Source organism: Penicillium cataractarum, assembly GCF_028827025.1.
Source record: "Penicillium cataractarum strain IBT 29864 chromosome Unknown utg000005l, whole genome shotgun sequence".
Classification (NCBI taxonomy): Eukaryota; Fungi; Ascomycota; class Eurotiomycetes; order Eurotiales; family Aspergillaceae; genus Penicillium; species Penicillium cataractarum.
The window spans coordinates 2,575,558-2,601,621 of NW_026622741.1; the positions used below are offsets into that span (position 1 = coordinate 2,575,558).

The 26,064-nt window shown below is 49.8% G+C and overlaps 10 protein-coding genes across 10 annotated transcripts; 7 read left to right on the top strand and 3 right to left on the bottom strand.

The window, feature by feature from the left end:
- Positions 1-71: 71 nt before the first annotated feature.
- Positions 72-2,441, top strand: N7496_006604 (uncharacterized protein; the record flags this gene model as incomplete). Its single annotated transcript, XM_056699533.1, has 6 exons — positions 72-1,220; positions 1,458-1,528; positions 1,574-1,645; positions 1,703-1,988; positions 2,050-2,122; positions 2,176-2,441. 6 exons carry the CDS (start codon positions 72-74, stop codon positions 2,439-2,441), a joined length of 1,917 nt encoding a protein of 638 aa, XP_056554946.1.
- A 564-nt stretch (positions 2,442-3,005) lies between these two features.
- Positions 3,006-4,060, top strand: N7496_006605 (uncharacterized protein; the record flags this gene model as incomplete). Its single annotated transcript, XM_056699534.1, has 2 exons — positions 3,006-3,304; positions 3,373-4,060. 2 exons carry the CDS (start codon positions 3,006-3,008, stop codon positions 4,058-4,060), a joined length of 987 nt encoding a protein of 328 aa, XP_056554947.1.
- Positions 4,061-4,750: 690 nt separating this feature from the next.
- N7496_006606 (uncharacterized protein) lies at positions 4,751-7,814 on the top strand (the record flags this gene model as incomplete). Its single annotated transcript, XM_056699535.1, has 3 exons — positions 4,751-4,900; positions 4,987-5,718; positions 5,772-7,814. The coding sequence occupies 3 exons, from the start codon at positions 4,751-4,753 to the stop codon at positions 7,812-7,814; spliced, it is 2,925 nt and encodes a 974-aa protein (XP_056554948.1).
- A 1,627-nt stretch (positions 7,815-9,441) lies between these two features.
- N7496_006607 (glycoside hydrolase family 92 protein) lies at positions 9,442-12,261 on the bottom strand (the record flags this gene model as incomplete). The annotated part of the gene is given in 6 exon segments (XM_056699536.1): positions 9,442-10,198; positions 10,251-10,800; positions 10,860-11,031; positions 11,044-11,370; positions 11,423-12,060; positions 12,129-12,261. 6 exon segments carry the CDS (start codon positions 12,259-12,261, stop codon positions 9,442-9,444), a joined length of 2,577 nt encoding a protein of 858 aa, XP_056554949.1.
- Positions 12,262-14,533: 2,272 nt separating this feature from the next.
- On the top strand, positions 14,534-15,661 carry N7496_006608 (zinc finger MYND domain-containing protein; the record flags this gene model as incomplete). The annotated part of the gene is made up of 1 exon (XM_056699537.1): positions 14,534-15,661. The coding sequence occupies one exon, from the start codon at positions 14,534-14,536 to the stop codon at positions 15,659-15,661; it is 1,128 nt and encodes a 375-aa protein (XP_056554950.1).
- A 515-nt stretch (positions 15,662-16,176) lies between these two features.
- Positions 16,177-17,571, bottom strand: N7496_006609 (uncharacterized protein; the record flags this gene model as incomplete). The annotated part of the gene is made up of 1 exon (XM_056699538.1): positions 16,177-17,571. The coding sequence occupies one exon, from the start codon at positions 17,569-17,571 to the stop codon at positions 16,177-16,179; it is 1,395 nt and encodes a 464-aa protein (XP_056554951.1).
- Positions 17,572-19,079: 1,508 nt separating this feature from the next.
- N7496_006610 (PaaI family thioesterase) lies at positions 19,080-20,198 on the top strand (the record flags this gene model as incomplete). Its single annotated transcript, XM_056699539.1, has 3 exons — positions 19,080-19,257; positions 19,346-20,085; positions 20,163-20,198. The coding sequence occupies 3 exons, from the start codon at positions 19,080-19,082 to the stop codon at positions 20,196-20,198; spliced, it is 954 nt and encodes a 317-aa protein (XP_056554952.1).
- A 382-nt stretch (positions 20,199-20,580) lies between these two features.
- On the top strand, positions 20,581-21,320 carry N7496_006611 (adenylyl-sulfate kinase; the record flags this gene model as incomplete). The annotated part of the gene is made up of 2 exons (XM_056699540.1): positions 20,581-20,588; positions 20,651-21,320. 2 exons carry the CDS (start codon positions 20,581-20,583, stop codon positions 21,318-21,320), a joined length of 678 nt encoding a protein of 225 aa, XP_056554953.1.
- A 402-nt stretch (positions 21,321-21,722) lies between these two features.
- N7496_006612 (H(+)-transporting V1 sector ATPase subunit C) lies at positions 21,723-23,162 on the bottom strand (the record flags this gene model as incomplete). Its single annotated transcript, XM_056699541.1, has 5 exons — positions 21,723-21,914; positions 21,992-22,484; positions 22,550-22,641; positions 22,710-22,804; positions 22,862-23,162. 5 exons carry the CDS (start codon positions 23,160-23,162, stop codon positions 21,723-21,725), a joined length of 1,173 nt encoding a protein of 390 aa, XP_056554954.1.
- A 761-nt stretch (positions 23,163-23,923) lies between these two features.
- Positions 23,924-24,646, top strand: N7496_006613 (uncharacterized protein; the record flags this gene model as incomplete). Its single annotated transcript, XM_056699542.1, has 3 exons — positions 23,924-24,091; positions 24,339-24,349; positions 24,412-24,646. 3 exons carry the CDS (start codon positions 23,924-23,926, stop codon positions 24,644-24,646), a joined length of 414 nt encoding a protein of 137 aa, XP_056554955.1.
- Between the last annotated feature and the right edge of the window lie 1,418 nt (positions 24,647-26,064).

Consider the following 26,064-nt stretch of genomic DNA (forward strand, 5'->3'; position numbering starts at 1 on the left):
ATTTCATCTTGCCTCGGAAAGATCTTGTGCCGCAACTCGCTACTTGAAATCTGTGTTACCCGAAGGCCGGAATGTCTAATTCTCCTTCGCGAACAAAGAGCCCGCTGATCAGGCGAAGCCGCCTTGCGGTGGCGTGCAATCCCTGTCGAGAAGCGAAAGTCCGATGCGATGTCTCGCATAATGCGTGTCGTCGGTGCCAGGAAAGGGGGTACGATTGCGTGGCAACTGATCCGAAAACCGGGGAGATGATCCCCAGGCGTTTGGCCAAGACTACTTTGAGCAAGCGAGCTAAGAAGAAGGCTTCGTCTGGTACGGAGACTTCTGGGAAACCAGGGGTCCCAAACAGAATTTCAAGATCTAACAGCGTATCCGGGAACATACCTACCATACCCTTGGACGACGAGCACCAGTCGGTGTCTAGTACATGCTCACCATACGCCCAGACCGCAGACGGAGGGCCTAGTACCCACGCTTCTACTCACCCGGAAGATTGCTGGCCTTCAACTGTGCTAAGCACAGAAGAAGCAGCACCGCCGCTATCCGAAGATCTAGCCCTGGAAGTAGGGGCAGTTCAAAATAACGATGGTGAAAACCGCCTTGCCGTTCTGGGCTCGACAAATATGCAAATTCTCGCTGCCGGGTGGATCGATCGTTACTTCGCGTATCTTGGACAGCCTTTCCGGGTATCGGGTTGCTTCAAGTATGGCATGCGACATGCAGTCGAGGGTGGGAAACCTCGAGATATCAACCCGGCCCCGGTAGTGTCTCAGCATATGCATGACGCTTATCTGGATGCGTACAACCAGGCTATATACCCTCTCTTCCCGGTTTTTGATACGACCAGTTTACCTTTGTCCTCGCAATCCCTAGTTTCTGGGGAAGATGACCTCTGCTTACGAGCAGTATTGTTGGCTGTGTATAGCTTGGGAGCTGACTCAATTGCAAAGGGTGTGACCCCAGAAGGAACAGCCTTTCTCTACGAGGCATACTCCCTAGTTGTGGAGCTGATGAATAATCCCTATCTTACCTCGATTCAGGCATTGGTCCTTATTTCGCTTGCGTTTAGGAGCCGTGCAAAGGATGGTCAAGCTGCTTTGACAATATCCTTGGCCATAAAAATGGCCCTCTGCCTCGGATTTCACCGGCATATTCAGACTTCTGTCCCCGAAAGCGATAAACAGGCGCATGATCGGGACAGTCGATTTCCCATAAGCTCAAGAGTATGGTGGTGTCTATATTGCTTGGACATTATTTCTGCTCTTAGCTCTGGTAATCCTAGAAGCATTCATGACGGTGATTCTGATCGTCCGCTTCCCGCACTGTCAAATGACCACGATAACCTCATCGAGTCATTATATTATTTTAAATCGTTCATACACCTGTGCCGAGCAATAAGTATACTGAGAATATCGCCGTCTCGAGCGCCATTCACATCGGAGGCAGACCGTAGGACACAGCTTCTACACGAAACGCTTGAAGCCGATGACGCATTGAAAGCCTGGTATCACAACTTGCCACTAGAAATCAAGTAAGACAATTTCTGCGATTTTTAAAACATGGCTGACAACTCTAGATCGGGGGTGACCCCTTCCTCCACCGTAGAAGCCCCCTTCTACGCGTTTCTAATACTCTATTACTACCAGTGGTATGTTCTTCATCATGAATGTATCATATCACGTTTAATGTTAACATTATGAGATAGCCTGATTCTTGTACACCGCACAGCTCTGACGACTCGAGAAGAAAGCTACCGGGTAGAGGTAGCGCAGCGATATCAAATTGGCTCTCGACAATACAAGCAGTTGCTCTCAAGCCAGTCATGCTGTTACAATTCTGCACTTGAGATGATCAAGATTTTCCATACCCATGAGGAGTATGGGATTTCTCACAGGTTAATCCCTATCTCTCATATATCCTACGCAGCTGTCGTGCTTTCGGTATGGATTTTAAGACATCCTTTCTCAAGCTTCCATGCGGTCAACATTGCCGTGAGTACCATCCCTTTGGCATGCAACTATACAAATATTAACTCTGCTTGAAAATCAATAGAACTTGGATGTCGCATGCAAGTGTGCTCAAAGGCTTTACCAGAGGGCAGGTCAAGATGTTCAATTTACAAACGGTATGGCATAGCACAATGTACAAGCTAGCGGTCGGCGGCTAATGCAAGCATAGGATGGTCGGACTGGTATAATGCAATTCAGGGCCATTTGAATTATCAGATTTCGGCCCAACCGCAGGCGACGGCGACATTAGACCCGTTAAACCGTACACAATCGACTACTTTTGAGAACCCGCTTCCGCTCACGTTGCACCCAGATGAGCGTGTCGATACATTAGGCACTCCTGCTTTGAATCCGGCGGATCTAGACATCTGGGACTGGAGTACATTCCTCGAATTTCCAGTGGGATTAGATATGGATTTGAATAATCACCTGTAGATATATTTAATTTTCCAAATTTTCATCCTTGAATATTTTTATGCTCTAGAGTCTACTTAATATTAGGCTTGCGAAACTGCGGGAAAGTCTTGCAGAATATTCATTAATTGAACTTATTGTGATATTTGCTCTAATACTTGTCTTTCCAAGACCTTTTTGACACTGCTAGATAATAAATTCAAGCTTGTAAACTATTAGTATGCTATGACAAGACCCGGAAGGGCTATTCTTTCCGATGTTAATCTCACTCCTCCCCAATGACTATTGCCTTTCTCAGGAAATCCTCCGCATTGTGGGGTAAAAGGCAATGAGTCAAAATATCCCGGCGCTGCCAATTCCTGTTTTGCTCATTCTTTTCCGTCGAAACTCGTCTTTCCGGGTTTCCAGTTTCCGACCCCAAATCCGAATCTCAGCAAGGTTTCTAAGAATCTGAATCCTCATCTCGAGACCAAGATGCAATTTATAAACGGATCTATGAGAACCTTGGTCATTCAGCCATTTTGCTCTTCGACCAACTGAATTGAGCAATACGCCAACTTGATTCCAAAACACTTTGACGACAATATGAGTTCCCAGGTGACAGAAACGCACTCCGACCTCTTGGTCCACGATGGCAAACCGCACGGCAATTGGCGCGACGACTTTTTCAAGAACGGCTATGCAATCATCAAAGGAGTCATCAGTAAGGATAGAGCAGAGTATTACCGACAGCAACAATTCAAGTGGTTGAAATCCTTTGGCCTGGGCTTCGACGAGAATGATGAGGCTACTTGGGACAATGATCATCTGCCTGTCGCGTTCAAAGGTGGCATGTACTTGGCATATTCTGCTGCTCATGAGAAGTTCATGTGGGAGGGTAGACTGTATGCAATCTCGTTTCCTTTCCCTTCCCCCACAGTTCTCGACAGTTTTCCACTGACAACTCCTCTAGAGAGCCAGCCGTTCAGAAGGTTTTTGCCGATATCTGGGGAACTGACGAGTTGCTGGTATCATTCGACGGTTTCAACATGACTCCACCTCGCCTTCGTGGCACGGACTGGAAGCCCTGGCCGCACTGCGACCAGCATCCCCTTCGACGTGGCTTGCAATGTGTGCAAGGCTTGATGAACTTTGCTCCTAATGGACCCAAAGACGGCGGCCTCTTGCTGATGGAAGGATCGAGTCAGCTATATGACACATTTTTCAAGGAGAACCGCCAGCAGGAAGGAGACGCAGATCGCCCAAAGGATTTATTCATTTTCACCCAGGAAGATGTCAAGTGGTTTGAAGCGCGCGGCTGTAAACTGATCAAAGTTTGCTTGGAGCCAGGCGATTTCGTTGTCTGGGATAGTCGCACTATGCATTACGCATGCTTCCCTGATGCAGAGAGCCAAACCATCCGGTCCATTCAGTATATTTGCATGACCCCGGCCAAATTCGCCACGAAAGAAGATTTGGAGTTGAAAGCCGAGTTGTTCAAGGGATGGAATAGCACCACTCATTGGCCTCATTGCAATATTCATCGACAGGGAGCCCCGATGAGGAATGGGGAAGTTGACCCGCTGGATAGAAAGGAGCCGCTAGAGAAGCCAGTTCTCTCGGACCGGCTTCTACAGCTTGCCGGAGTGAAGGCTTATTAGGTGGCTATCGCCCGTCTGTGTCTGTTGGGGCAATTATCGCAAGGATTGAATCACTTTTTTCAACCCATGCACTCGACATCGATTGAACGATTGGTACTAGAGTAGAGACAATCAATCTTCCCATAGCGGTGTTGAAATATATCAAAACGGCCATGTATCTAGTCAATTTTTGTTTCAAATCCACTCGTTTCTTGCCTGTACATTTCTCATAGGTAATAGTATCATAGATAATTACTCTTTATTATCAAGAACCTCGACGATTTCAAGATATTGCAGGCGCTATAACGAGATGAAGACGGGTTCAAGGCCATAGCAGACCGTTTTGGTGAAGTTGCCGATCACGCTGAAAACCGCAATAAAAAAACGTAGCTTTTCTTATACCGTGAGCAAACGATTATAGTCTATCACATGCGGGGATCTTGCATTTATTCCTGTGGTTATTCTGTCAATCAGTAGAGTCTTTAGGGCTGGCGATCTTGTAAAGTGGGGACGAAAACGCTTGGGCCACGACGCGTGACGCCAACTCCAGACTCGCGCTCCACCACGATTATCCATTCGAGCACCCAAGCATTCGAGTATACGGGCAATTGCATAGCGTTTTCTTTAATTCTTCATTTCTGCGTTCCGTTATTGCCTTTCATCTCGCTGGGTCGGCCACGACAAGATGCACACAACCTTTTAAACGCGACCATGACCACGCGCCCATCTCCCAGCGCCCTCGATCCCCTCAGTTCCTCCTCGCTGAACAAACTGCACGAGACCCAACCACCCACGAAAAAACGCAAGATCGGGACAGAGGGTGCTGTGAGCCGGCTCTCGACAAGCTCAATTGTGATCCGAGTGAGTACCTGGCTCCTCGGAATTGGGGTGCTGAAATCGAGGAAGAAATCTCCCCAGTTAACCGTTCGTTTTACCGACCTGTCCAGGCCCATGCAGCGTCCTTATCGGATGAACCGCTGATCCTCGAGTCAATCTGTCTAATCCCTCGATCTCGTTTCCCACTATCATGGCTTGAAGACGCGTCTTGGTCGCGCTCAGATGCCCAGCCCGGTGGCCTCTTCGTCGCCGATATCCCCGCTCTCGAAAGTGACTTGCGGACTTGCGCCGAACCGACGGTGCTAGCGGTCCGGTTAGCTGCAAATGGAGGTCTTTACGTTGTCGAGCGAGTCAAACGGGGCATATACTCTCTTTCCAGGCTCGCAAGATGGGTGCAGGAAGGCGATGTAGTTGTCGCGGTCAAGGAATGGCAAGGGCCGGGTGATGTTGTCATGGATGTCGACGTCGATGACAAACCATGCACGGCCCTAGATGCTCTAAATTGGTGGCAGACAGCGAAAATTGAGGAGCCACTCTCTGATCTGGGCCTGGGCGAGGAGTTCGCTGGGTTGCAGGTAGATGTTGTATTTGGGTCTTCGGGCACGGATACCCAGGTACAACCATCTTTCGTGGATGTACTGGAATATCGGAGCCAGTCTCTTGCCCCAGCTGTGACTGGAGATGATTCCCAGGTAGATACTTCATTTGGGCCCGGTGATTCGCAAGTCCTTGGTACCGCAGGTTGTATGGACATTGATCCTGTTCCGGATGCGAAGCAATCTCCGGAAGACCTACTCAACGGAATGCGAGAGCACTATTTGCAAGCTCTCTATATCTCAAAGGTGAGGATTCCAGTGATCTATTGGTGTGGGCCATCCCTGACGTGTAATTCCAGACATCTCTGGCTTATTTTGCCAAGGGACCATTAACACGCTGCCGGACTGCTTTCCAAACCCCCGGCCCCGAGCATACTCAAACGCCTGGCCACCTCATCGACTTCTACAGGGAGGCCGTATTAGCTGCTAAGAAGATGGATCTCAAATACCGCGAGTCTCTGCCCGCATCAGTCCGCGAAGCCGTGCTTGCTGTCTCTGACGATGAAGCTGCTCTAACCAAAAAGCGCAAAACTAAGAAGAAGCTTGGTAAGAATGGCCTCTACCCAGAAGAGGACGAATTTGTCCGCAAATGGTGGAAAGATCGGAGCATGGTGGAGGCCTCGACTCAAGAAGGCTCCCGTGAGGCAGAGACGAAAAAGCATATTTCCGATCTGCGACTGCGCGAGACACAGTTACAGATCCTCTTGATCTTGGAAGTGATGGCTTTGGAGTCGACTCTCATTGAGAAAAACAGCCTGGAGAGTGCAACACCAGCTGGCGAAGAGACAAACACACCTAAGAAAAGGACCAAGAAGCCTCAAGATCTCAATGTTCTCCTTGAACTGCATCTGGACCGACTTTGCATTTGGCATGCTGTTAGCATGGAAGAATCGACTGCTGCTGACTCGGCGAAGGCCTCGTCCTTCACCGACGGCCACAACTCCGGGAAAAAAGTTGAAAGTGATGCAGTCCGCGACTTTTGCACCGAAGTCGTCATCCCGTTCTACGCATCAAGACTGCCGGACAAGTGCAAGCTGATCACTCGCAAGTTCGGCGTATCTGGTGGCATCTCTCCTGCGGCCAAGAAGACCCAATCATCGAGCAAGTCACGCCGCCCAGAACCGGGCTCTGATGTCAGGCGAGAACCCCCAGTGCAAAGGCCTAGACGATCACTTCAACGTGTTCTAACAGACGAAAGAGCCGCGGCGTCGCAAATTCGCCATCCATCTCTCAGTCGGTCCAAGACTGCCCCGACTCGGCATGATACAAAGCGTGATTCCCTAGAGCCGATGCTGCCAACGGTAATGAGCGGTAGCGTCCGTGGTGGTATTCAGATCAAGCGCGTGGAGAATCGCGAGATCGATCTTAATGCAGCTGCCAGACAACACGAGAGCAAGTTGCGCAAGGTGCAGATGTTGGCCGATCAGAAGAAGGAACTCGATAACGCCATCCAAACGCTTCGCAAGCCGAATCGAGAGGTGGTTGCTCGGGACATTGCCGAAGATGCCTCCAAACGAATGTCTACAGGAGGGGGTAGCTCTCGGAAGTCAAAGAACCCTGTCCGGAATCCACTTGGCGAAGGGGTGCAGGTCATGGCTACGCCTCGTGGAAATCGCAGGAAGGATGCAGTTGTCGGACTACCCCCGTTACCGCGTAGCCTTGCTCCTTCGCGGTCTTTTGCAGGAGAGATGGACGACCACTCTCTTGCAGAGTCTCCTATCATGATTCCCTCGTCCACTCGGCGGGCTATCTCATTCTCTGGCCCTGATTCAACACCCTTCAGCTCTCAGCGTGCTTCAAGAAAACGGCAGCGCGAGCCGCAGACCCAACCAACTGAACTTGGCTCAATTCAAGAAACACCTACTCGACCTCCATCCAAGCTATTCTTCGATAGCCAAGGCACAGACCTGGCACATCGACCGTCCATGTCTTCCGGCAAAGGCAAGGGCCTTTTCCGAGTGCCCGATCTCCCTGCGCCTCGATCCAACGGAGCCGACCCATTCTCACAACCTCAGCTCACAGCACCAACTACGCCCGTGTCCTCCCGCCGCAGGAGCATCACGATGGCTCTCGACTCGTCTCCAAATCCGGGGAGGTCCCCGCAAGGTCCTAGGTCTTCGATGGTCACTGAAACCCCTCCGAAGCAGCAAGGCCTTAATCCCATGCTCGTTCCTCGATCTGTGCCCTTGTTCGCTCCTAGCACGTCCCAAGTTCCCTCCTCCCCAGCTGCCATGGGATCACCTGTCAAAAATGCTCCTCTTGTACCGGTCACGCCGGAAAAGTCACAGACAAAATCGATCTATGAGCAGCTGGGCTGGGACGATGATGAAATGGACATGTGAGGGGGTTCTCAGGCTACTGATTTTTCCAGGGTGGGCTTTGTCGTGTCCCCATTTTGCATTTGCGAAGGCGCTTATGGTAGCATAGATATCCGAAATAATACATCATCATGCATCAAAGCATGCACTTATCCATTAAAAATGATCTTCCTGTTTCATTTTTGACCCAGCGTAGCGGCAACTTCCACCACAAGGAAAATATCGGCGGTCGTAGAAACCGTTTGTATTGAGGCTCTAAGCGAGCTTTCTAAAGGCGTTAGTGGCGCGCAGAGCCACCTTACCTCCTCCGAAATTCTCCGAATCATTTTCTTCAGCATTATACTACCTCTCTATGATTAATGGTAAGTTCTTCCCAATATATGGCAGCAGCCTCCCCCCCCCCTTCCCCCCCCAAGATTATCATGCCAAGCTAATCTATATATCATACCGCAAGATCACGTCACTAAAGAAATTGACAATCCTTGGGGATGTATGCTGGAGATCTCGAGTCTTGTAAGATGAACTTTTTCGGCACGCCCCTACCTATTAACGTGAGTGGATGGATGATTGATGAGACTTCTGTATAGTTAGTTGCCCGGCCTCTGTGGCAGAGATAGGACTAACCCCGCGATCCTGGAGGGCCTACCTTGTGTGGCCGTCATTTCTGGATTACTTTGGTCCCTTGAGCGGCAATTTCGGAGGCGCGTCACCACTCTTGTATCGTCAACGCTACAGTTATACATCCTCGCCGGCCAGTCAGTACCTGTTGCTTTCTTTCTTTCAATGCCATAGACTGACTTTCTTTGTGACTTGGTGAGGTCTTCTTGGATAAGCATGAAATTTCCACATGAGAACTTGATTTACTCTGTCTACCTCAAGACTGCCACTTCCATGGCCCCAACGTGACTGATTAAGTGCAACACACATCCTCCAGGAGTCGTCGTCCAGGCAGACTCGCAATGATGAGGTGACGAGGAAGGACAGCCGCTGCAGGAACAGTGGCATTGTATTTTTACTGTGCCCTGCGGCTATAAGAGCTCCGCCTTCGTCGGAAAGGCCAGGATTGAGCTCGGAAAAGTCTCCGTACATCACGCCATAGAAAGGAAGAATCTATCAGTGAGGAAGAACCGGAGGCTCTATCGGGTTAGGCGAGAATTTGACATGGTAGATATTTTCTCGACAGGCTGGTTGCTACTCTCCCTGGTTTTGCTGGTTCGAATTTGATCGTAGGATACTCGGATAGCCTGACTCGCCCCCTGTGAAGTACTTACGTTTACGACTCTTCTACTTGGTTGGTAATCATTATGTACGCAAATATTGAGGTTTTGTTTTTGAAACAACTAACACACGTTGTGGCTAGCACATACCCAGTTCTTCCTTAAAGGGCATGGGCAATGGGATAATGCCAAAGCTGTTCACGAACTTGGCGTTGGTCAAACTTTGAACCCTCTAGTGAGATCGGAAGACTGGAGATACCCTCTGCCCCTGCGAGGTGTGGGTTTGATATTGTTTCGAGGGAGGGGAAGGCATGATTCTGAACACTTTACATGTCTTGAATACTCAGTGACAATGTTTAATAATAATCCGACTTGAATTGACGCAGCACTTTACAGAATAGGATAATAACAACGCAAACCTTTGTCTTCAACCCCTACCAACCCTTCTGCCAGTGTGGTCCGCTAGCAACCTTAGCGTGATGATTCAAGTTCATAGCATGTCGAGCATGGTTTCCCCGTCTGCTAGTAAGAGGTCTCTCAAGCCGATCCAACTCATCAACGATGCCCCCGAAAGAACGACCCACCACGCTCGAGGAAGTGCTATCGGACAAAGAAGGCGGGAGGTCCTGAGGTCCAGTACCCCAGGCGCTCTCATTACGACCCAAAATGAGCACCAAGTCTTGACCCTCGGTAAAGAAGTCGTGGTCAACCCAGTTTCGGGTATATGGTTGACCATTCAGTGTCGCCGACTGGATAAACCCAGTACCACCGGTGTTGTTGAGCGAATTGAATTTACTCCAGTTCGCAACGCTTACAGTAGCCGTGTTTCCAGTGAGAGGCGAAACGATGCTCACTGACTCGAAGAATGGTACGGTGATGAGATAAACGCTCTGTCCTGGATTAGGGAAGAGGCCCATCATAGACATCGCAACGAATGAGCCCATGGCACCGGAGTCGTCGTTGCCAGGGAGTCCCGCCGGTGTGGGAGAGAAAAAGTCTGGAATGTATGTGCGAACCCGAGCGGTGGATTTGGCGGGACGACCGGCATAATGATATTGGAAGACAGTGAGGAAGGCAGGTTCATTGCCAATGTAGGTGATGTTCTGATCGTGGAGGTAGTCGAGGCGCTTCACATAGCTAGCAGGGCCACCCAGCATGGGAATTAGGGCTGCCATGTCGTGGGGAACGAAGCTTTGAAGTATCAGTTAGTTTTAGGCAACCGAGAGCAACAGAAGAAACGTACAATTGATATTCCCAGATACTGGACTCGAATGTCTCTGCAGCGTTATTCTGAAGAGAGCAGACACTTCCACTGTTATCAATATTTGAGCACTTCAAAGGATCCTGATGTCCCCAAGTTTGATTAAGGTACTTGGGCTGGAAGAAACCAGTAAACCCGGTGTCGATTCCGTTGATGAAGGAGGTCTGGTCTTGTTTGAACAAGTTCTTCCAAGACTCGGAGCGCTTCTCATACTTCTCAGCGTCAGCAGTCTTGTTGAGGCCTCGGGCCATCTGCCCAATAGCAAAGTCATTGTAAGAGTACTCAAGAGTGCGCGAGATACTGCGGGTCATGGTGCCAAAGCCGAAGTAGTCAAAGTCTTCCACGGGAATATAGTTAAGTGATTTCCAGCTTTGAAGGCCTCCGCGACCCTCATTCGACCAATCGTACGGCTCCTCTTCAGCGTCTTTCTGAACTGCAGCGTAGCCTGCGTCCCAATCAATCCCATTATTGAGGCCTTTGACGTAAGCGTCGACTAGGATGTTGTCCGCATTTGAGCCACCCTGTGTGAAACCTGAAAATTAAAGTTAACTAGTGTCTATCTTCTGATTTCGCCCAACTTGAGCAAAGCACCTTTACATAGCGACATGCGGCAGTCGGGTAGCCATCCCAAGTGGCGCTGGGTATCAATAAGAGAGCGCACCATCTGGGCCACGGAGCTGGGGTCGAAGATAGTCAGGAATGGAATCTGGGAGCGGAAAGAATCCCAAAGACTGAAAATGGTCAGTGTTCCGCCCCATAATCCCTAGATACGAACGAACCAGTAGAAAGAGTCAAAGTATGGCTCGGAGCTTGTCCACAGGGCGTTCTCGCCCGTATAGTTCTGTGGATTAATCATGGTTCGGTAGATACCACTGTAGAAGTTAGTGAGAACGGACTCCTTCACACCATTTCGTGAGACACGAATAGGTCGCATTTTCTCTGTCCATTGATCAACTGCAGTTTGACGTGTAGACTCAAAGTCGAAATCTCCTATCTCCGCTTCCGCATGGGAACATGCTTGCTCGGAGCTAATGTAGCTCACACCCACGCGGGCTTGGACAACGCCATCGGAAGGAGTCTTGTGGCGAATAAACCCGCCTCCCTATAATTTTGTTAGGCTCGAGACTTTATCCCGTGTCATTGTCATTCCTTACCGGGAGTGGATAGCCATTGATACTCCGAGAAATAGTCAGGTCATGGACGCCAGTGCTGGCTCGAGCATCGACAAAAATACCACTATCCCGTAGCCAGCCGGAGCTTTGAAAATCGGCACAGAAATGTAGAGTATACGCTCCACTTCCAAAGCTAGGGAGGAACCTGCCACTACCCGTCATGCGGCCACTGGATTCATCAATGGAGATGGATGCGTTGTCCTGCCGGGAGTCGGACAGATCCGAGAGATCCAAAAGAATCAGCGGGTTGCTTTTCTCTGGGAAGGTAAATCGAAACAGAGAAGTATGCTGGGCAGCAGTCATTTCGACATAGACCCCCGACGCCAATGAAAGCGCAAAGTAGCCCGGGCTGGCCTGGACCGATCCCGAAGTATAGGGCGTTGCGCGGGCTTTCTTCGGATAGACGCAGCCATTCACGTCGTCATCCTTGCATTGGGCGTATGGAAAGAGAGGAAAATTGCCGAGAGAAGGACTGCCACCTGTGCCAGAGTCATGCATACTTGAAAAGCCAGTTACATTGCTGCCATCGTATGCGAAGCCGCCTTGGTTGCTGTCAGAATTGGTATCGGCACCCGCCTTGGCCATGCCATAGGGCAGTGAAGCACCGGGGAAGACATTTCCTGCAAAATCAAACAGACTTGTCAGATAACATAGATCGAAACAAAGATACAGAGTGGCTCCCACTTACCTCCGTTGGCGCTGCCGATCAGCGGGTCGATATACTGGAGTACATCATAGTCCTCCACAGGGGAAACGGCGGCACCAACCAACGCGCGACCGCTGGCAAAAAAGAGCGACAGAATCAAATGCTGTGAAAGCATGATTGGAAAAGTGTGTAAATCAAAGGACCCGACATTATTCTCAGAAGGGAGAAAGACCGGTATTTAGTAGAATTGCAATGCCCCTGCGTAGGGAGTCGTGGCTGCCCGCCGGCATGCATCCCGCCCCTGTCGATCATCCCCGCGTCGCGCTGTTGCATTGTGGCCCTGAATTTGCAACACTATATGCACGTTGCTGCACGCGAATTAGCTGTGATTGGTGACACAATATAGATATATAGTAGGTAAGTTGAGCACCTGGTACGGTCGCCCGCGGCGATCAGGCGGGCCGATTCGAGAGTCGGCTGATCGGCCCAGAGTCCGAGAAGCCCCTTTCATTCCACAGCTATCGAGATCTCATCTGTCAAATGGATAGATAGCGGATGTGTCTCTGAGAATGTAACGGTGGTTTTCCAAGTCGATCTGGGAACGTAAGTATGTATAGCATTACATTTGTCCATCGCTATGCTATGAACGCAGTAGCACAATATATATCTGCACGAACCTTTACTGGCACCAGCACCACCCTAGAGTTTTCTGCCATCTTAACCACTTCAAAATTTCTGAATTCGAGTTTTGATAGCTTAAGATGTAGTAATTTATAGGAGAATTCTAAGCTGCTGCATTTTGTAGAAGAGACAAAGTACTCGAACCGGGCGATCGTCATACCCAATAACATCATACAAGGAGCAACCCTTTGATGACCGTTTCCACGCACAAACGATCTGGTGCCTCGCAAATGTCTGTCTGATTGACAGGCCCGTGACCGCAACCCAAGATATGAACGTGGCACGTGGGGTATTTTTGAGTGGATCCATGGAGATCATTCGTCGTATAGATCGGGAGTATGAAGGTCTGGTGTGTAGGGCACTTGCCTAGATGTTGCTTGTCTTTCCCCGTCAGTTGCGTCAACATTGCCACAGCCAAGTTGGATTGGTAAAGGACCAAGGGAGATATCCACGAATCGTAACTTGAATAGCTCGGTAACGAGCATTCTGCGGGGTTTCAGCAGCAACTTGTATCGCACGAAGGACTTCCCGGAATACAAAATTCGAAAGATAAACTGTCCCAATACAAGCACTAATAGAAAGCGTCAGCTTCAATCTCAGCAAGTGAATGCACAAAAAGGATCGGTATATGTTGTTAAATATAGAAGGGCAACGGTCTACCCCTGCATGATAGGTGAAAGAGCGAAAGTAAAGACACTCCACGTAAAATGGCAAGGAAAATGGAAAAGATAATTCTCTAAGATATTCTTACTGAGCAAAGCCTACCTCTTGCAGAATTTGTGGGCTAAAATGTTGGCCTATCTCATCCGTACCATAATTTCATACGGGCCCAGGTATAGGTACTTGGCAATGTAAATACTGAGCCATTGGCATCTATGGTAGTTTAATCCGTTACCTGAACAGTAAATGTAGAGATATCAAGACTGCTTTCAAAATATGATAGAGTAGCGTGTTTGTAATTAAAGGTTTCGTTGCCTAGGCCGCGAGTGCCGTATTCGTTGATTACTGCATTGGTCTGGTGTAAACGAAATCCCTCCTCCACCAAAATGCTACCTATTCATACCGATATGTACCAAAGGTAGAAGCTTTTCTATCTTGTAATGTCATCTACAATTATCTGATAAGTCTATGTAGTGGTAATTAACCTCCTACAATGCACGTTTGAGTGAATATAAAAATCGAGGGCTTATCAAGCTCTGGAACCATTCATTAGCTACAGCTTCTGAGCTCGTCGAATTCTCCGGCACTTTTAGAGAGCACCTAAAAAGCGTTTGTTCCACTAAGTGAGTCGGAATTTCTCTACTTCTTGCCCTCGACTTTTCTTGCTTCTTCGCATTCGTCTCGTGTATCCTTTTCCATCCTCATCCACGCACACGTTTTCGTCTCCATCAACAACTCCTACAGCTTCATCAATCGCATCAACGAGACCTTCTATCTCTTTCTCAACCATATCCACCAATCCTGCAGCTTGATCCCGTCAATCACATAAAGGACTCCTGCCTCCTCTTCAATCGCATACACAAGTCCTGCAACCTGATATCTTCTCTAATCGCCTCGAACCGTGCAGCTTCACCTCTCCTCCAATCGCATCAACAAGTCCTTCTATCTCTCTTTCAACCGGATCTAAAATTCTGCTGCTTCATTTCTTCTCCAATCGCATCAGAAAGACCTTCCATCTCTTTCTCAACCGTGTCCGCCACTCCTGCAGCTTGATCCTTACCACAATCGCATCAAAGACACGTACATCCTCTTCAATCGCATCAAAAATGGCTTCCCCGATTGATCCCACTGCTATCCAACGCCTCGAAAGCCCTGCCTATCCAGTCAACCCGCTGATATCAGCTCTTTTCTCTGTTCCACCACTTCCTGCGCCTACTTCAGGATGTGGAGCTTGCAACAAACAGAGTGATAATCTGATACGTTGTGCTGGATGCAAAGTGATGTTCTACTGCTGCCGCGCACACATGGCTCATCACTGGCCAGCGCACAAGGCCGAATGCAGCGGCCTCGATAAGCATGAGTTCATCGGGCCCATCGTCGAAGGATACAGTGCGGCATTTGTGGGCAACTTCAACAATCTGCTAGGGCCAGCACCCTTTGCCTGGGGCCCGGAGGTAGACCTGATTCAGACGGAAGAAACGATGAGTTATCTTGGAGATATCTCTCACATCAACACCGTTGTATCAGTCAAGATCCAGCTTGATCGAGTCATGGGCCTGCTCCGAATGGGCCTGACTCAAGATCCTGGCATGCGGGATATCCCACCCGCTCTCCTCCTCCGTCTTGGCCGCTGGCAAGAGTGCTATGCCCTGTTGAAGTGGTATGCGGCCCCCACCGCAGACTCGCCATACCTGTGGATTGATGAGGAGTATGTGGTGTGCCGCACCGAGGATGCCGACATCTTCGAGCCGGTCAATGTCTTCCTCTACGATCCTTACTCTTACGCCCCTGGAGTGCACCACACGTTCGCCCACCATGTCGTCCTCGCCCTCCTCAAGATCTGCTTGCTCTTGGAACTCCAGAAGATGGATTCCACGGCAGTCGTGCTCCGAAAGCGGCTGCCACAAGAGCTCGTGGATCTTGTGTTGGGATACGTGGGCGATAACCCGGCAATATCTACGGATCCCCGCGCCATGCAGTACAATACTCGCGTGAAATTGGTGAATGAGTTGAACATTCAGATCCTCACTGTCTACAAACATGTAGACCAACTGAACGCTCACTTCTGGGGGGCTCTGCTCAACCCAGACATTCACCTGCGAGCTCGGCCGTCTTCATGCAGGTCGGGGTCCGTAGAGGAGGCGCGGGTTGTCCTTCTCAGGACCCATCGCGAGTGGGTGCTCACACCCGGCGCGATGGACTACGTGATGGGCATCCGAGGGCGCGAAACGTGAGACGTGGAGGATAGTTGACGATGCGAGAACTGAGCAGCCGCTAGGATAGCGCTGCTCATTTAGCTATCAGGCTTAGGTCCGAGAGAGAGGGTCAGGAGAACCCGAAATGACGATCTCATGTTGCTCTGTCTAGATATCTTCGTGAATGTCACCGTAAACATGGTCGACGCTCTGAATTCCACCCACTGCCACTACATAATTTTTCAACCTGAATTCATCGTTAGTTTCACATCACTTAGTTTCACGTCACTTAGTGACCAAGATCTGCAATACCTAGCCCTGGCAACTTTTAAAACCGTATTTTCTTCCATTGTTTCTGTAAATTTACGGAACAGAGAGAAGTGGATCATGTTTCACGTGTTTACTAGACATCTTGATTGATATCTACGGGAAGCTAGCTGTCGTGTGCATATTCCTATCTATCTCAGAATAGATAGGCTCGATAGAACCTGAGAACATGGGAGAGACTCCCGAGGACCGAAAACGAGATCGATTCCTTTGTTGCATCAAAGGAATCACAGATCTCCTGCTTTGGTCATGATCTCCCGGAGGAGGGTGATCGCCCCGGGAGTCTCGATCCACGATTCCCAGTTCATCTTCACCTGGGCTTCCATCTCCTCCACCAAGGTATGATCCTCACTCGGCCATGGAGTGTCTCCCCGCATCAACCACGCCATTCCTTTCCAAACCAAGTGATTCATGCTCTTGACCTTGCGGTAGAGCTTTAGAACCTGTCCCATCAAGGCCTTCATTGTCGCACGGCGTGCGACGGCACTCTTGATCAGATCCTTCTTTTCGGCGATCTGCTTGGTGAATGGGATGTTCTTCAACACAAGGTCTAGAACGTCACCGTTGAGCTTGTCGCCAAATGCGCGGACTGCCAGGTGCAGTCGTTGCACGTCGACCAGGAATCGGATCTTCACCAGACACAAGGGGATCAGTGTCATGATGGGTGTTTCGGGACTGAAGACATCGATTGGTTCGAAGATATCTTCCTGCTCGTAGCCGACGAAGTCTCTGCGGGGGTTTGGAATGATCGGATTGACGAGCGTGGGGTTTGCGAATCGGAGGCTCAAGTAGTCGAGGGCAGTCTTGCTGTTGGGATCCTCGGATTGGTTGGTGCGCCATTTCATGAAGTCGTAGCACTCTTGATCTCTGTTGATGCGCATCATCAGGGCGGGGACCTTGAATCTGTAACCATAGCTGTCAATTCCACTCATGTACATGATGTGGAAAGCGAAGATGAGCTGTCTCTCGACGGCGCACCGATGTCTGATGGGCTCGTGTAGTTCGATCAAGGTCGACAGTTCGGCAAAGTAGCGTTGGGCTCCCGGGATCAAGTGTAGCTCTCCAACTTTTGTGCGGAAGGGTTGGCTGGGGTCTTGCTCGAGCTTCACTCTCCATTCTTCGGCTCTCTCGCGAGCAGCAACAATGAGTCCGCAAATCTTCTCGTGCGAAGCTTGGTCCAGCAGTAGGTGCTCCTGGCTGCAGTATGTCATGGAGAGGCAAAAACCGCAATCACTGAGATCATCTTGCTTCGGGCAAATAGCACAGCCTGAGTGAAGAATTTGCCGCACTTGTCGGTTCAACTCCAAGTCCAATGGGTCCATGCAGCGAGGTTCAGGACCCGACAATCGGCTCAAGATGAAGGCATCCGGGAACTGCGAACCCTCAGAGGACGAGCGATTTTCCACATTGGCGGCTAGATCCAGGATGTTCATTCCACCAGTGCGGTTGGCAGGATGTTCTGGGATCTCAAGGGGCTTGGGAGGATCCCGCAACGCCTCGATCATGGGACCATCCCACGTGTCCAGGCGTTCGATGTCCTCCAAGAACTTGGCGTACAGATCATCAAACGTGTTCGAAGAGGACTGATAAGGATGAGGCCGAGTACGATAAAAGGTAATCATTTTGAAACTGAATATTTGATGATGTTGAAAAGATGATTTTTGGGAAGAAAATCTCGAGGTTTGGGAGTGAGGTGTGATGAGAGATGAAAGGTGAAGGTGGGGAGGTGTCAAGAGAGAAGGTGCTGAAGCACTCATCAAAAGATGGATTGTTTGCGAAGCTGTAGAGATCAACCTCCTTGATCACCTTCCTCATTTACCATCGGTATCTTTTTTCAAGGCCTTTGTTTCCAATAACCCCGACCTATCTCTTGTAGTCTACGCAGCCATGCCGAAGACATAGGCAGCCATCATTCGCCCGGTATCAAGCATCCACCTTCAAAACATACGATATAGAATGACCAAATATAGATTGCCATAAAATAGTACAAATATGAAGATCTAGTTCTTTTTACTCGTTGTTCCTCCTCGAGTTTCCCTTCCCAATCGCCCACACCATCAAATACCGCTCCATGGCTCCACAACACAAAGCATATCTGCTTATATTTTTGACGGTATCGGCTTTCATAAAGTTTCAATCTACCCATCGGGCATCGGGAGACCTAGTCGATACAGTAGACGTGCTAAGCAGGGGGATATTGGCCTTCTAATCCTCGTTGTCGTTTTATACTTCGGCAAAATGATTTATCCGGATGGTATACGCAGCACGTGATGAGTACACTAACCGTAAATGGATCATACCTCTTCCAGCATCTATTCTCGATGGACTCGATTCCGGTGAGAATTTATGTCGAATACCCTTGTGTAAGGCTATTCTTGAATATTGCATTCATAATATTATAATAGTATTCGATGCAATGTACCGTGTATTGTTGGGATAATGGGCGAGGAGGGGAATGAGCCGGCTACGGTACCTCCGTACATCGTGAGTTTCCAAATAGATTAAAAATTGCTTAGAGCCATCTTTTCACAGTTTATGAATAATGATAGATCTTATTTAGGGGACTAGAAATTGAAGGTAATAGTGACTGATTCTCATATAGATTACGCCTACGTTGTTGCATGGCGGGAATATGGCTTGGTCCTAAATTTGACAAGTATCTATTCCATTGACCTTACCAAAGGTGTCCTCGTGTGAATTCAATATTGAGCTTAAGAATGTAAGAGCTCCAGATTATTTTCCAAAGGCAATCTGCCGTGGCTGTAGGTGTTTACCATGGATGCTTGCTACAAGTATGTAGTGGAGCGGTGGAGATAAATCTGCACTGGCGATCCAAACGGTCATGCCAAACCCAAAGTAGACAAGTTAGAATCAAAAGGTATTCATAAAAACAACATTTAGACACTAATACACGCTATCTACTCATAAAAGATCAACTCAAGAAATTTTCGGGCTTGGCCACCACATAAAATTTTCAGGCAACATCCATTGATGACAAAAAAGCCCGGAAAACGCCCAAGACGGACAGGATGCCGAGGTAAGTTGGCCGGAGTCCACTCTCCGTCCTCAACCAACCTTTGCCTCCCAACAACTCGACAGTGACGCCGTTCAAGCGGATCGGATTTGGATCATGCTCCATCCGTCATCTTTTGCTGCTTCCTCCTTCTCCTCCCTTTCCTCCTCCATCTCCTCCACAGCCCGATTCACGCCAGCTCCATCTCGGCTTCTCCTCCAGCGCCGGATAGCCTCATCAACTCGGCACTCGTTTGTGTCTCCGCGGTATACACGCAGTCGACTATACTCTACCGGTAAGCCGTGTTCTACCATCTACATCCTGATGCATCAGTGGCATCGCCTCTCCAAGTGGAAAATATTCTAATCTGTCGGCTGTCGCAGAACCGAACCCTTCCGTTCACCCGCAAACACCCCCTCCTTCTCCTCCTCCGCGATCGCGATTCCGCCGTTTCCTAGGCTTCACCTCGATCGCCGTTCTTGCCTTCTCCGCCGGCCTTCTCTACCAGACTCAACGTACCGTCTCGCGACTCATGTCGGCCCCTATGATCTCCAACGCCGAGACCCTGACGGCCTTTGTCCCCGTGGACGCTCAGGCCGAGGAAGTCAATGAGTATCTCCGCACACACCCCGAGGCCGACAGGCTTCGCGCAGATGGCGAGTTCGAGGAGTCGCGCCCGCATTTGCGGTTCCCAGAGGGACTCCGCGCGCGCAGTCTGACGGCCGGTGCTCTGGCGGGCCCGAACAAGCTCGTCGTTCCACCGTTCGTGTTCTCCCACCGGGAGGGCAAGAGCCTGGTCTCGCTGATGTACCTGGGCTCTGATGTCTGCGGTCACCCCGGGATTATTCACGGCGGTATGCTGGCTACGTTGTTGGACGAGGGTCTGGCTCGTTGCTGTTTCCCAGCGCTGCCCAACAAGGTCGGTGTTACCGCCAACCTGAACATTGATTACCGAGCGCCGGCCATGGCCAACTCCTACGTGGCTCTCCGGGCGGAGACTGTCAAGGTGGAGGGCCGCAAGGCGTGGGTTGAGGGTCGCATTGAGACTCTCCCCGAGGACGGAAAGGAGCCCGTGGTGCTGGTCGAGGCCAAGGCTCTGTTTATCGAACCCAAGCAGGCTGCTGTAAGTTTACCTGTATTGGATTGTCTAACTTTAAACTTTTTGTTGTGGCGAAAGTGTGGCTAACTGGTTAACCTTAGGCGTTGTCTGGTTTGTACCGTGGCGTCAGCGATTGAAAAAAAAATCTCTGACGTGATCAACTTTGTTCCTGGTTCCTGGCGTACGGGCGACACTCATTCTGTTTAATTTCCATTTGTTTTCTAGAGGGCATTTTGTAATTATCCTGTCGGACACGACTGGATTGTGTATAGCATAGAATTTATTCATTTTTTCGGCATCTTTCAATGTGGATCTAGAATTAATCGTTAACTCGATACCAAAAATCCAGTAGAATCGATGGCGCAATTCGTATAGAAACCGGCAGTTTTGTATCCCACCCGACCCCGCGATCAGCACTCCGTTTCCGCTCTTACGCGGCCCGTTTCACCGTCTCTTTTAATCTCCCTCGACTATTCTGGACTCTTCTTCCTTCCTGCACATATTCACATCCTCTTCAAAATGGCCACGTAAGTCAATTGAATCCCCCAAGATCTCAACATCATGCACCCAATTGCCCCTCAATACACAGAGTACAGAGTACCGGGAACTATACTAACCCCACCTTCTGCAGCAACATCACCTTCCACGCTGCCGCCCTCACCCGCAAGGAGCGCAACGACCTGCGCAAGCAGCAAGGTTTGACCATCTGGCTGACCGGTCTCTCCGCCTCCGGCAAGTCCACCCTCGCCGTCGAGCTGGAGCACCAGCTCCTCCACGACCGTGGCGTGCACGCCTACCGCCTGGACGGCGACAACATCCGCTTCGGCCTGAACAAGGACCTGGGCTTCAGCGAAGCCGACCGCAACGAGAACATCCGTCGTATCGCCGAGGTCGCCAAGCTGTTCGCCGACTCCTCCGCCATCGCGATTACCTCGTTCATTTCGCCCTACCGCAAGGACCGCGAGACTGCCCGCCAGTTGCACGAGGTCCCCACCCCCGGCGAGGAGACTGGCCTGCCCTTCGTCGAGGTCCACGTTGACGTCCCCGTTGAGGTTGCGGAGCAGCGTGATCCTAAGGGCTTGTACAAGAAGGCTCGTGAGGGTATCATTAAGGAGTTCACTGGTATCAGTGCCCCCTACGAGGCTCCTGAGAAGCCCGAGGTGTACATCAAGAACGTGGATCTGGCTATCCCCGATGCTGTGAAGCAGATCATTGATTATCTTGACTCCAAGGGTTATCTGCCCCCCAAGCAGGAGTAAACTGGCTTTTACTTCTCGGTTATGAATGGTGCTTTTTTTTAATGTTTTGTACGAGCTGATATCGGCCCGATGGGCCTGGAGAGAAGAAGAGGCAGTCGCATACTGTGGTGTGGATCTGGAATGGTTGTCTTTTGTCTTGATTCCCCGCATTCAGGCGCTGTATATACTGGACAAATATAGATCGCTTTACAAAAGAATTGATTCTCTGAACAGGGCCTGAAGATTGGAACCGTAGAATCCCCAATTGAGGAAATGTATTCGGTAGGTGTAGAACAATCGCAACCCGGATCAAAACAAGATAGAAAAGAAAAACATGCTAGTTTGTGCTCAATGTACCTGACTGGTATATGTACGCGAATCCCTCTCGCAACAAGCCCCCTTCTCTATACCCCGGAGAAGGTTTCACTGGAACTCGAACTCGTAGTAAACATATGGCGTGTACTCTGCGCTTCCCTCGGCGCCCGCATGCATCTCGTTCGGGTCGTCCCGTTTAACACGGCCCTTCTTGTCTCGGCCAAAGGCATTGCCCGCCAGGTATGAGTACTTTTCTTCAAGGTTGATCTTAGCCTTGTCTGCTTGCTTGGAGGACGGGGTCTAAAGAAGAGCAATCCCGTTAGTAACTCACGCCCACCATCAAACTCTCACTGGTTAGGATTAGGTGAAAGACATACCCGAATCAGACCGCAGACAAAGTCTAGCGGAAGACCATACCGTAGGACAGTCTCGACAAACACCCGCAAGACCAGAATATGGATCCAGACCATAACAGCCTCACTCCACGCAGTCCGTCCCAGACGCAGCGTCTCACCCCAGAGCTTACGCTCATCACCACCAACACGCTCAACTTCCTTGCGCTCCTCCTCCTTGCCACCCTCGACGTACTTGAAGTCGCGCGGGATCCACTTCTGCTCACGGCACTTGTGCACGAACTCAACACTGTGCTTCTTGAAGCTAGTCACGGCATAAAGAGAGAACTCGCTGTCCTCGGCGAGCAATTGTGCAGATCGGGGGACCACCATCGGGGCGACGGTCTCGTAGGTCTTGAGGAAGTCCTTGACTAGCTGGGAGGGAACGGCGATCAGGTGAGTCTCGATGTATTCGGAGTTTTGGACGATGGATCGGGGGTCGATGACGGAGGCGAGGGATTTTGTGGAGAGGTTTCCTCTGTGTATTAACAGTAGTGTTAGCTTGCTGCAATCATTCGCGATAGAATAGCGGTGGAGTCGCACGTTTGTTTCCGCTGGAGCGTAGCCAACGTGTTCTTAACTTGGTTATATTGCGAGTACTTGGACCGGATATCGTTGTCGATGCTAGCAGCTTCCTGTAGGATATATTAGTCCGAGATCCGCTTTGAAACGCTTTGTCATTTAGAATCGCTCTGCAACTTACCTTGTGCAGCAAATCGATCAACTCTGCCAGCGGCTTATCCGCACGGTACTTGACCTTATTCCAAGAGAACGTGCGCAAGTATTGATCAACAGGCTCTACGAAGCTTCAGTCAGCACTTTGTGAACAGTATCCACTTTACTCCGACCACGTACTATCATTCACGACCTTCATGCGCTCAATCTGCGCCTCGTCGCCCTCGAGGATATTCTTCAACGCATCGCCGACCTTGGCAACAACCGCCTGGCAGGAATTCTCCAGCTTGGCTAGCTCATCAGCCTGCTGTACCAGCGCATCTAGCGTGCCGATCTTGAATTCCGGGATCGGAAAGGAGGCTACGGAGCCATTCTCGGGGGAAACGGTAGCCGATACGGCGTCGAGGGCGTCATCGCGGTGGTGCGAGGGGACGATGGAGGTCGGAAGGGAGACGAGGAGGTACCGACCGGGCTTGGACATGGTGACAGCGGCGAATGGAAGACGGGATCTGGAATAAAGAAGCCCTCGAGGCGGGGCAGGAGGTGAGGGTTGGGGGTAACAGGAGCTGCGGGAAGCTGGTGAGGTGATGTCGTAGGCGGTCGGGCGGTGATTGGCGCCGAGGCCACAGTATGGAGACTCTCCAGTATAAACTCCCCAGTTAGTCCTGGGCAGCACCAAAGATGTTGTAATTTACAGCAAGCTGCAGGGTGTAAATTGTTCATAGTTTTCTACCAAAGTATACATCTTCTATCTTTATGCTCAAATACCACTTAACGCCTGATACTCTGTAGATACGGGTCTTTCGCTTGTCAGCTACCAACATTGGTATGTTTCCTACTACTGAATCTCTATGGAGCTATATCTACCACCTCTTAGGTACCTATTCCTCCATCTTACAATCGAAGATTATCTTTCTATGCTAGCCCACAGGTATGAGCTATATGACCTCTCCCCGCCTTTTCTGGCCGATGAAACTACGGGACAGCCAACGGGCTTCGATTGGTCACAAATTATACCTGGCTGCATAGCCCTGTATCAACCAATCGTTCTTGGGCTATTCTCGAGGCGCTGCCACGTCTAACCTCGTCAGCCTCATTGATGTCTGTGCATCGCATGGTGGCTATGTCCCCATTCTACGATTTATTTACCGCTACCGCCCTCTTGTTCGTCTCATTTAGTCTTATCCCGGCCGAACTCCTTATTATAACCGTCAAGAAATCTCCAGACCGCAGATATTTACCATGGCCGAAGTCGCCCTCGGGGTCGCAGGATCGGTAGTGGGGATTGTATCCCTCGCAGGTCAAGTCTGCGCTGGCATCCAAGAGCTCTATGCACTCCTGGACTCGGTAAAAGACTCGGAACTTGATATGAAATGCATCAAAGACGATGTTATTCTTTTCCAAAACACGGTACAGTCAATCCATCGAGACTGCACAAATATCCCAGATCATGTGGATGCCACGCTTCTTAGGACGTCTCTCGAACTGTGCAACTCTCGCATCACAAGGCTCTTGGCTATTGTCGGATCCTCCGAAATCACGGATCATAGGAATAAGACGTTGAAAAAGGCTACGGACAACGGCGAAGAAGAAGAGAGTTGTTGACTTTGTGAGGGATCTTGACAGCGCTAAGATGAGTTTAATGCTTGTTCATCAGCATTATATCCGGTATGGAAACATCGTATATTGATCACATGTTTTGCGTATGAACTGATACTGACCCTGCCTAGTGAAAGCGCTCCAACGGGCACTGTGGGAGGAGCAAGCGACCCTGTTACTGCAGTAATTAGCTCTGGTGAACCGCTTATCAAACAGGATCCTACATGGACCAAAAACAGCAATGGCGAGAATTATCCAATGCGCATGAGGAGGCCGAACCGCATCATCGATACAGATACATCCGAGGTTGAATATCAGTTCTTGCTTGGAACACTATCCAATAAACTCGATCAAGTCGTCCTATAACAAGGAAATGTGATTCCACGAGCAATACTCAAAATGAAATTAAAACGAAAACGTTCAAACTTGAGTTAGCAAGATGGCTTGCCTCCTTCAATATAGAACTGCAAGCTCTGGAACGCTGGGGAAACTGGACTTATCAATTGCGACATTGGCGCGTGGTCAGTGGCAGGTGTCTATTATTCCAGTTGTGCAGGGACGGGGACCTGAAAAATATTCAACGACTTTTTGGTGAACGACTTGCCTCTCCCTTCGACGTGTCCCCGAAGGGTGAAACAGTCTTGCATGTAAGTTACTCGCTTTGCAAACTGACCTACATCACCAGATATTGACGATCTCTATGCAAAGTATGCCGCATACTCGGGACATCCAGATCTGGTTTCCTTTTTCTTGCAATTGGGGGCAGATGCAAATGCTAAAACCACAACCGGATTGTATGCGAACCTTCCACGTTTTCTATCATATTTACTTACAAAGTGGTACAGAAGTGCATTTCAATATGCAATGTGGAGCCCACGACAAAAAACCCATCTTGAGTTAGCACGGCTATTTATAAACCGCGGACAAACTGACCCTATGGCTTCTGGATCAAGGTGTAGCATCATCCACACATATCATGGTACAGCAGAGGCATTCGAATATATGATCAAGCAAGATCAATTTTTGATTGACCTAGGAGAGCGGGATCAGCAGGGCGACCATCCAACATTATCAGATTCTCTACCTACTCCTGAAACGGAATTCCCTCCAACGAATCGAAGCTCTGCTTGCCACTGGCGATCACGTCCTTGACAGCAGAATTGTGGGTGAAGCTGGCGGATATTATCAAGCCAATGGTTATACTGCACTCCATTGTGCTGTTCAAAGATGGATATGGTTGAAAATAGCGGACGATGAACGCGCCGCCCAGCGAGACAAATCAACCGTGCAAAGTCTTCTGGAAAGAGGTGAAAACATACACGCCATAAGCGATGGTCGAAGTTTTACTCCCTTGGCGGTGATTTGTGAAACGTCAATCGGCCAACCAGCTTCCCTAGTGGAAGTCCTGTCCGAATGGCTGGACCTTCTCTCAAAGGCTGGCTATAAGCTGAATGAATATCTCCTGACAGAAGCCAAACTGGAGCGAGAGCGACCGGAAGATAAAATTCGGCCCGATTTTCGCATTACCTTTGAGCAACAGAACGGCCAGTCATTGCCTCAGATCTTGGTGTCTTCATCGGATTCAATGATGGTTTCGCAGGATAATCAGTATCGGTTCTCGGTTACTGCGGAAAAGTCTGTAGCTATGAACATGCATAAGACCGAGGCTCCGAACACTATATCATCGCTATTGCCAGCTCTACATCTGCCAGGACTTTCACATTCTACTCGAGGTCTCTTAGCTTTATTCTTGTTGATTGGTTTCAATGCGAGCCCAGCTATGA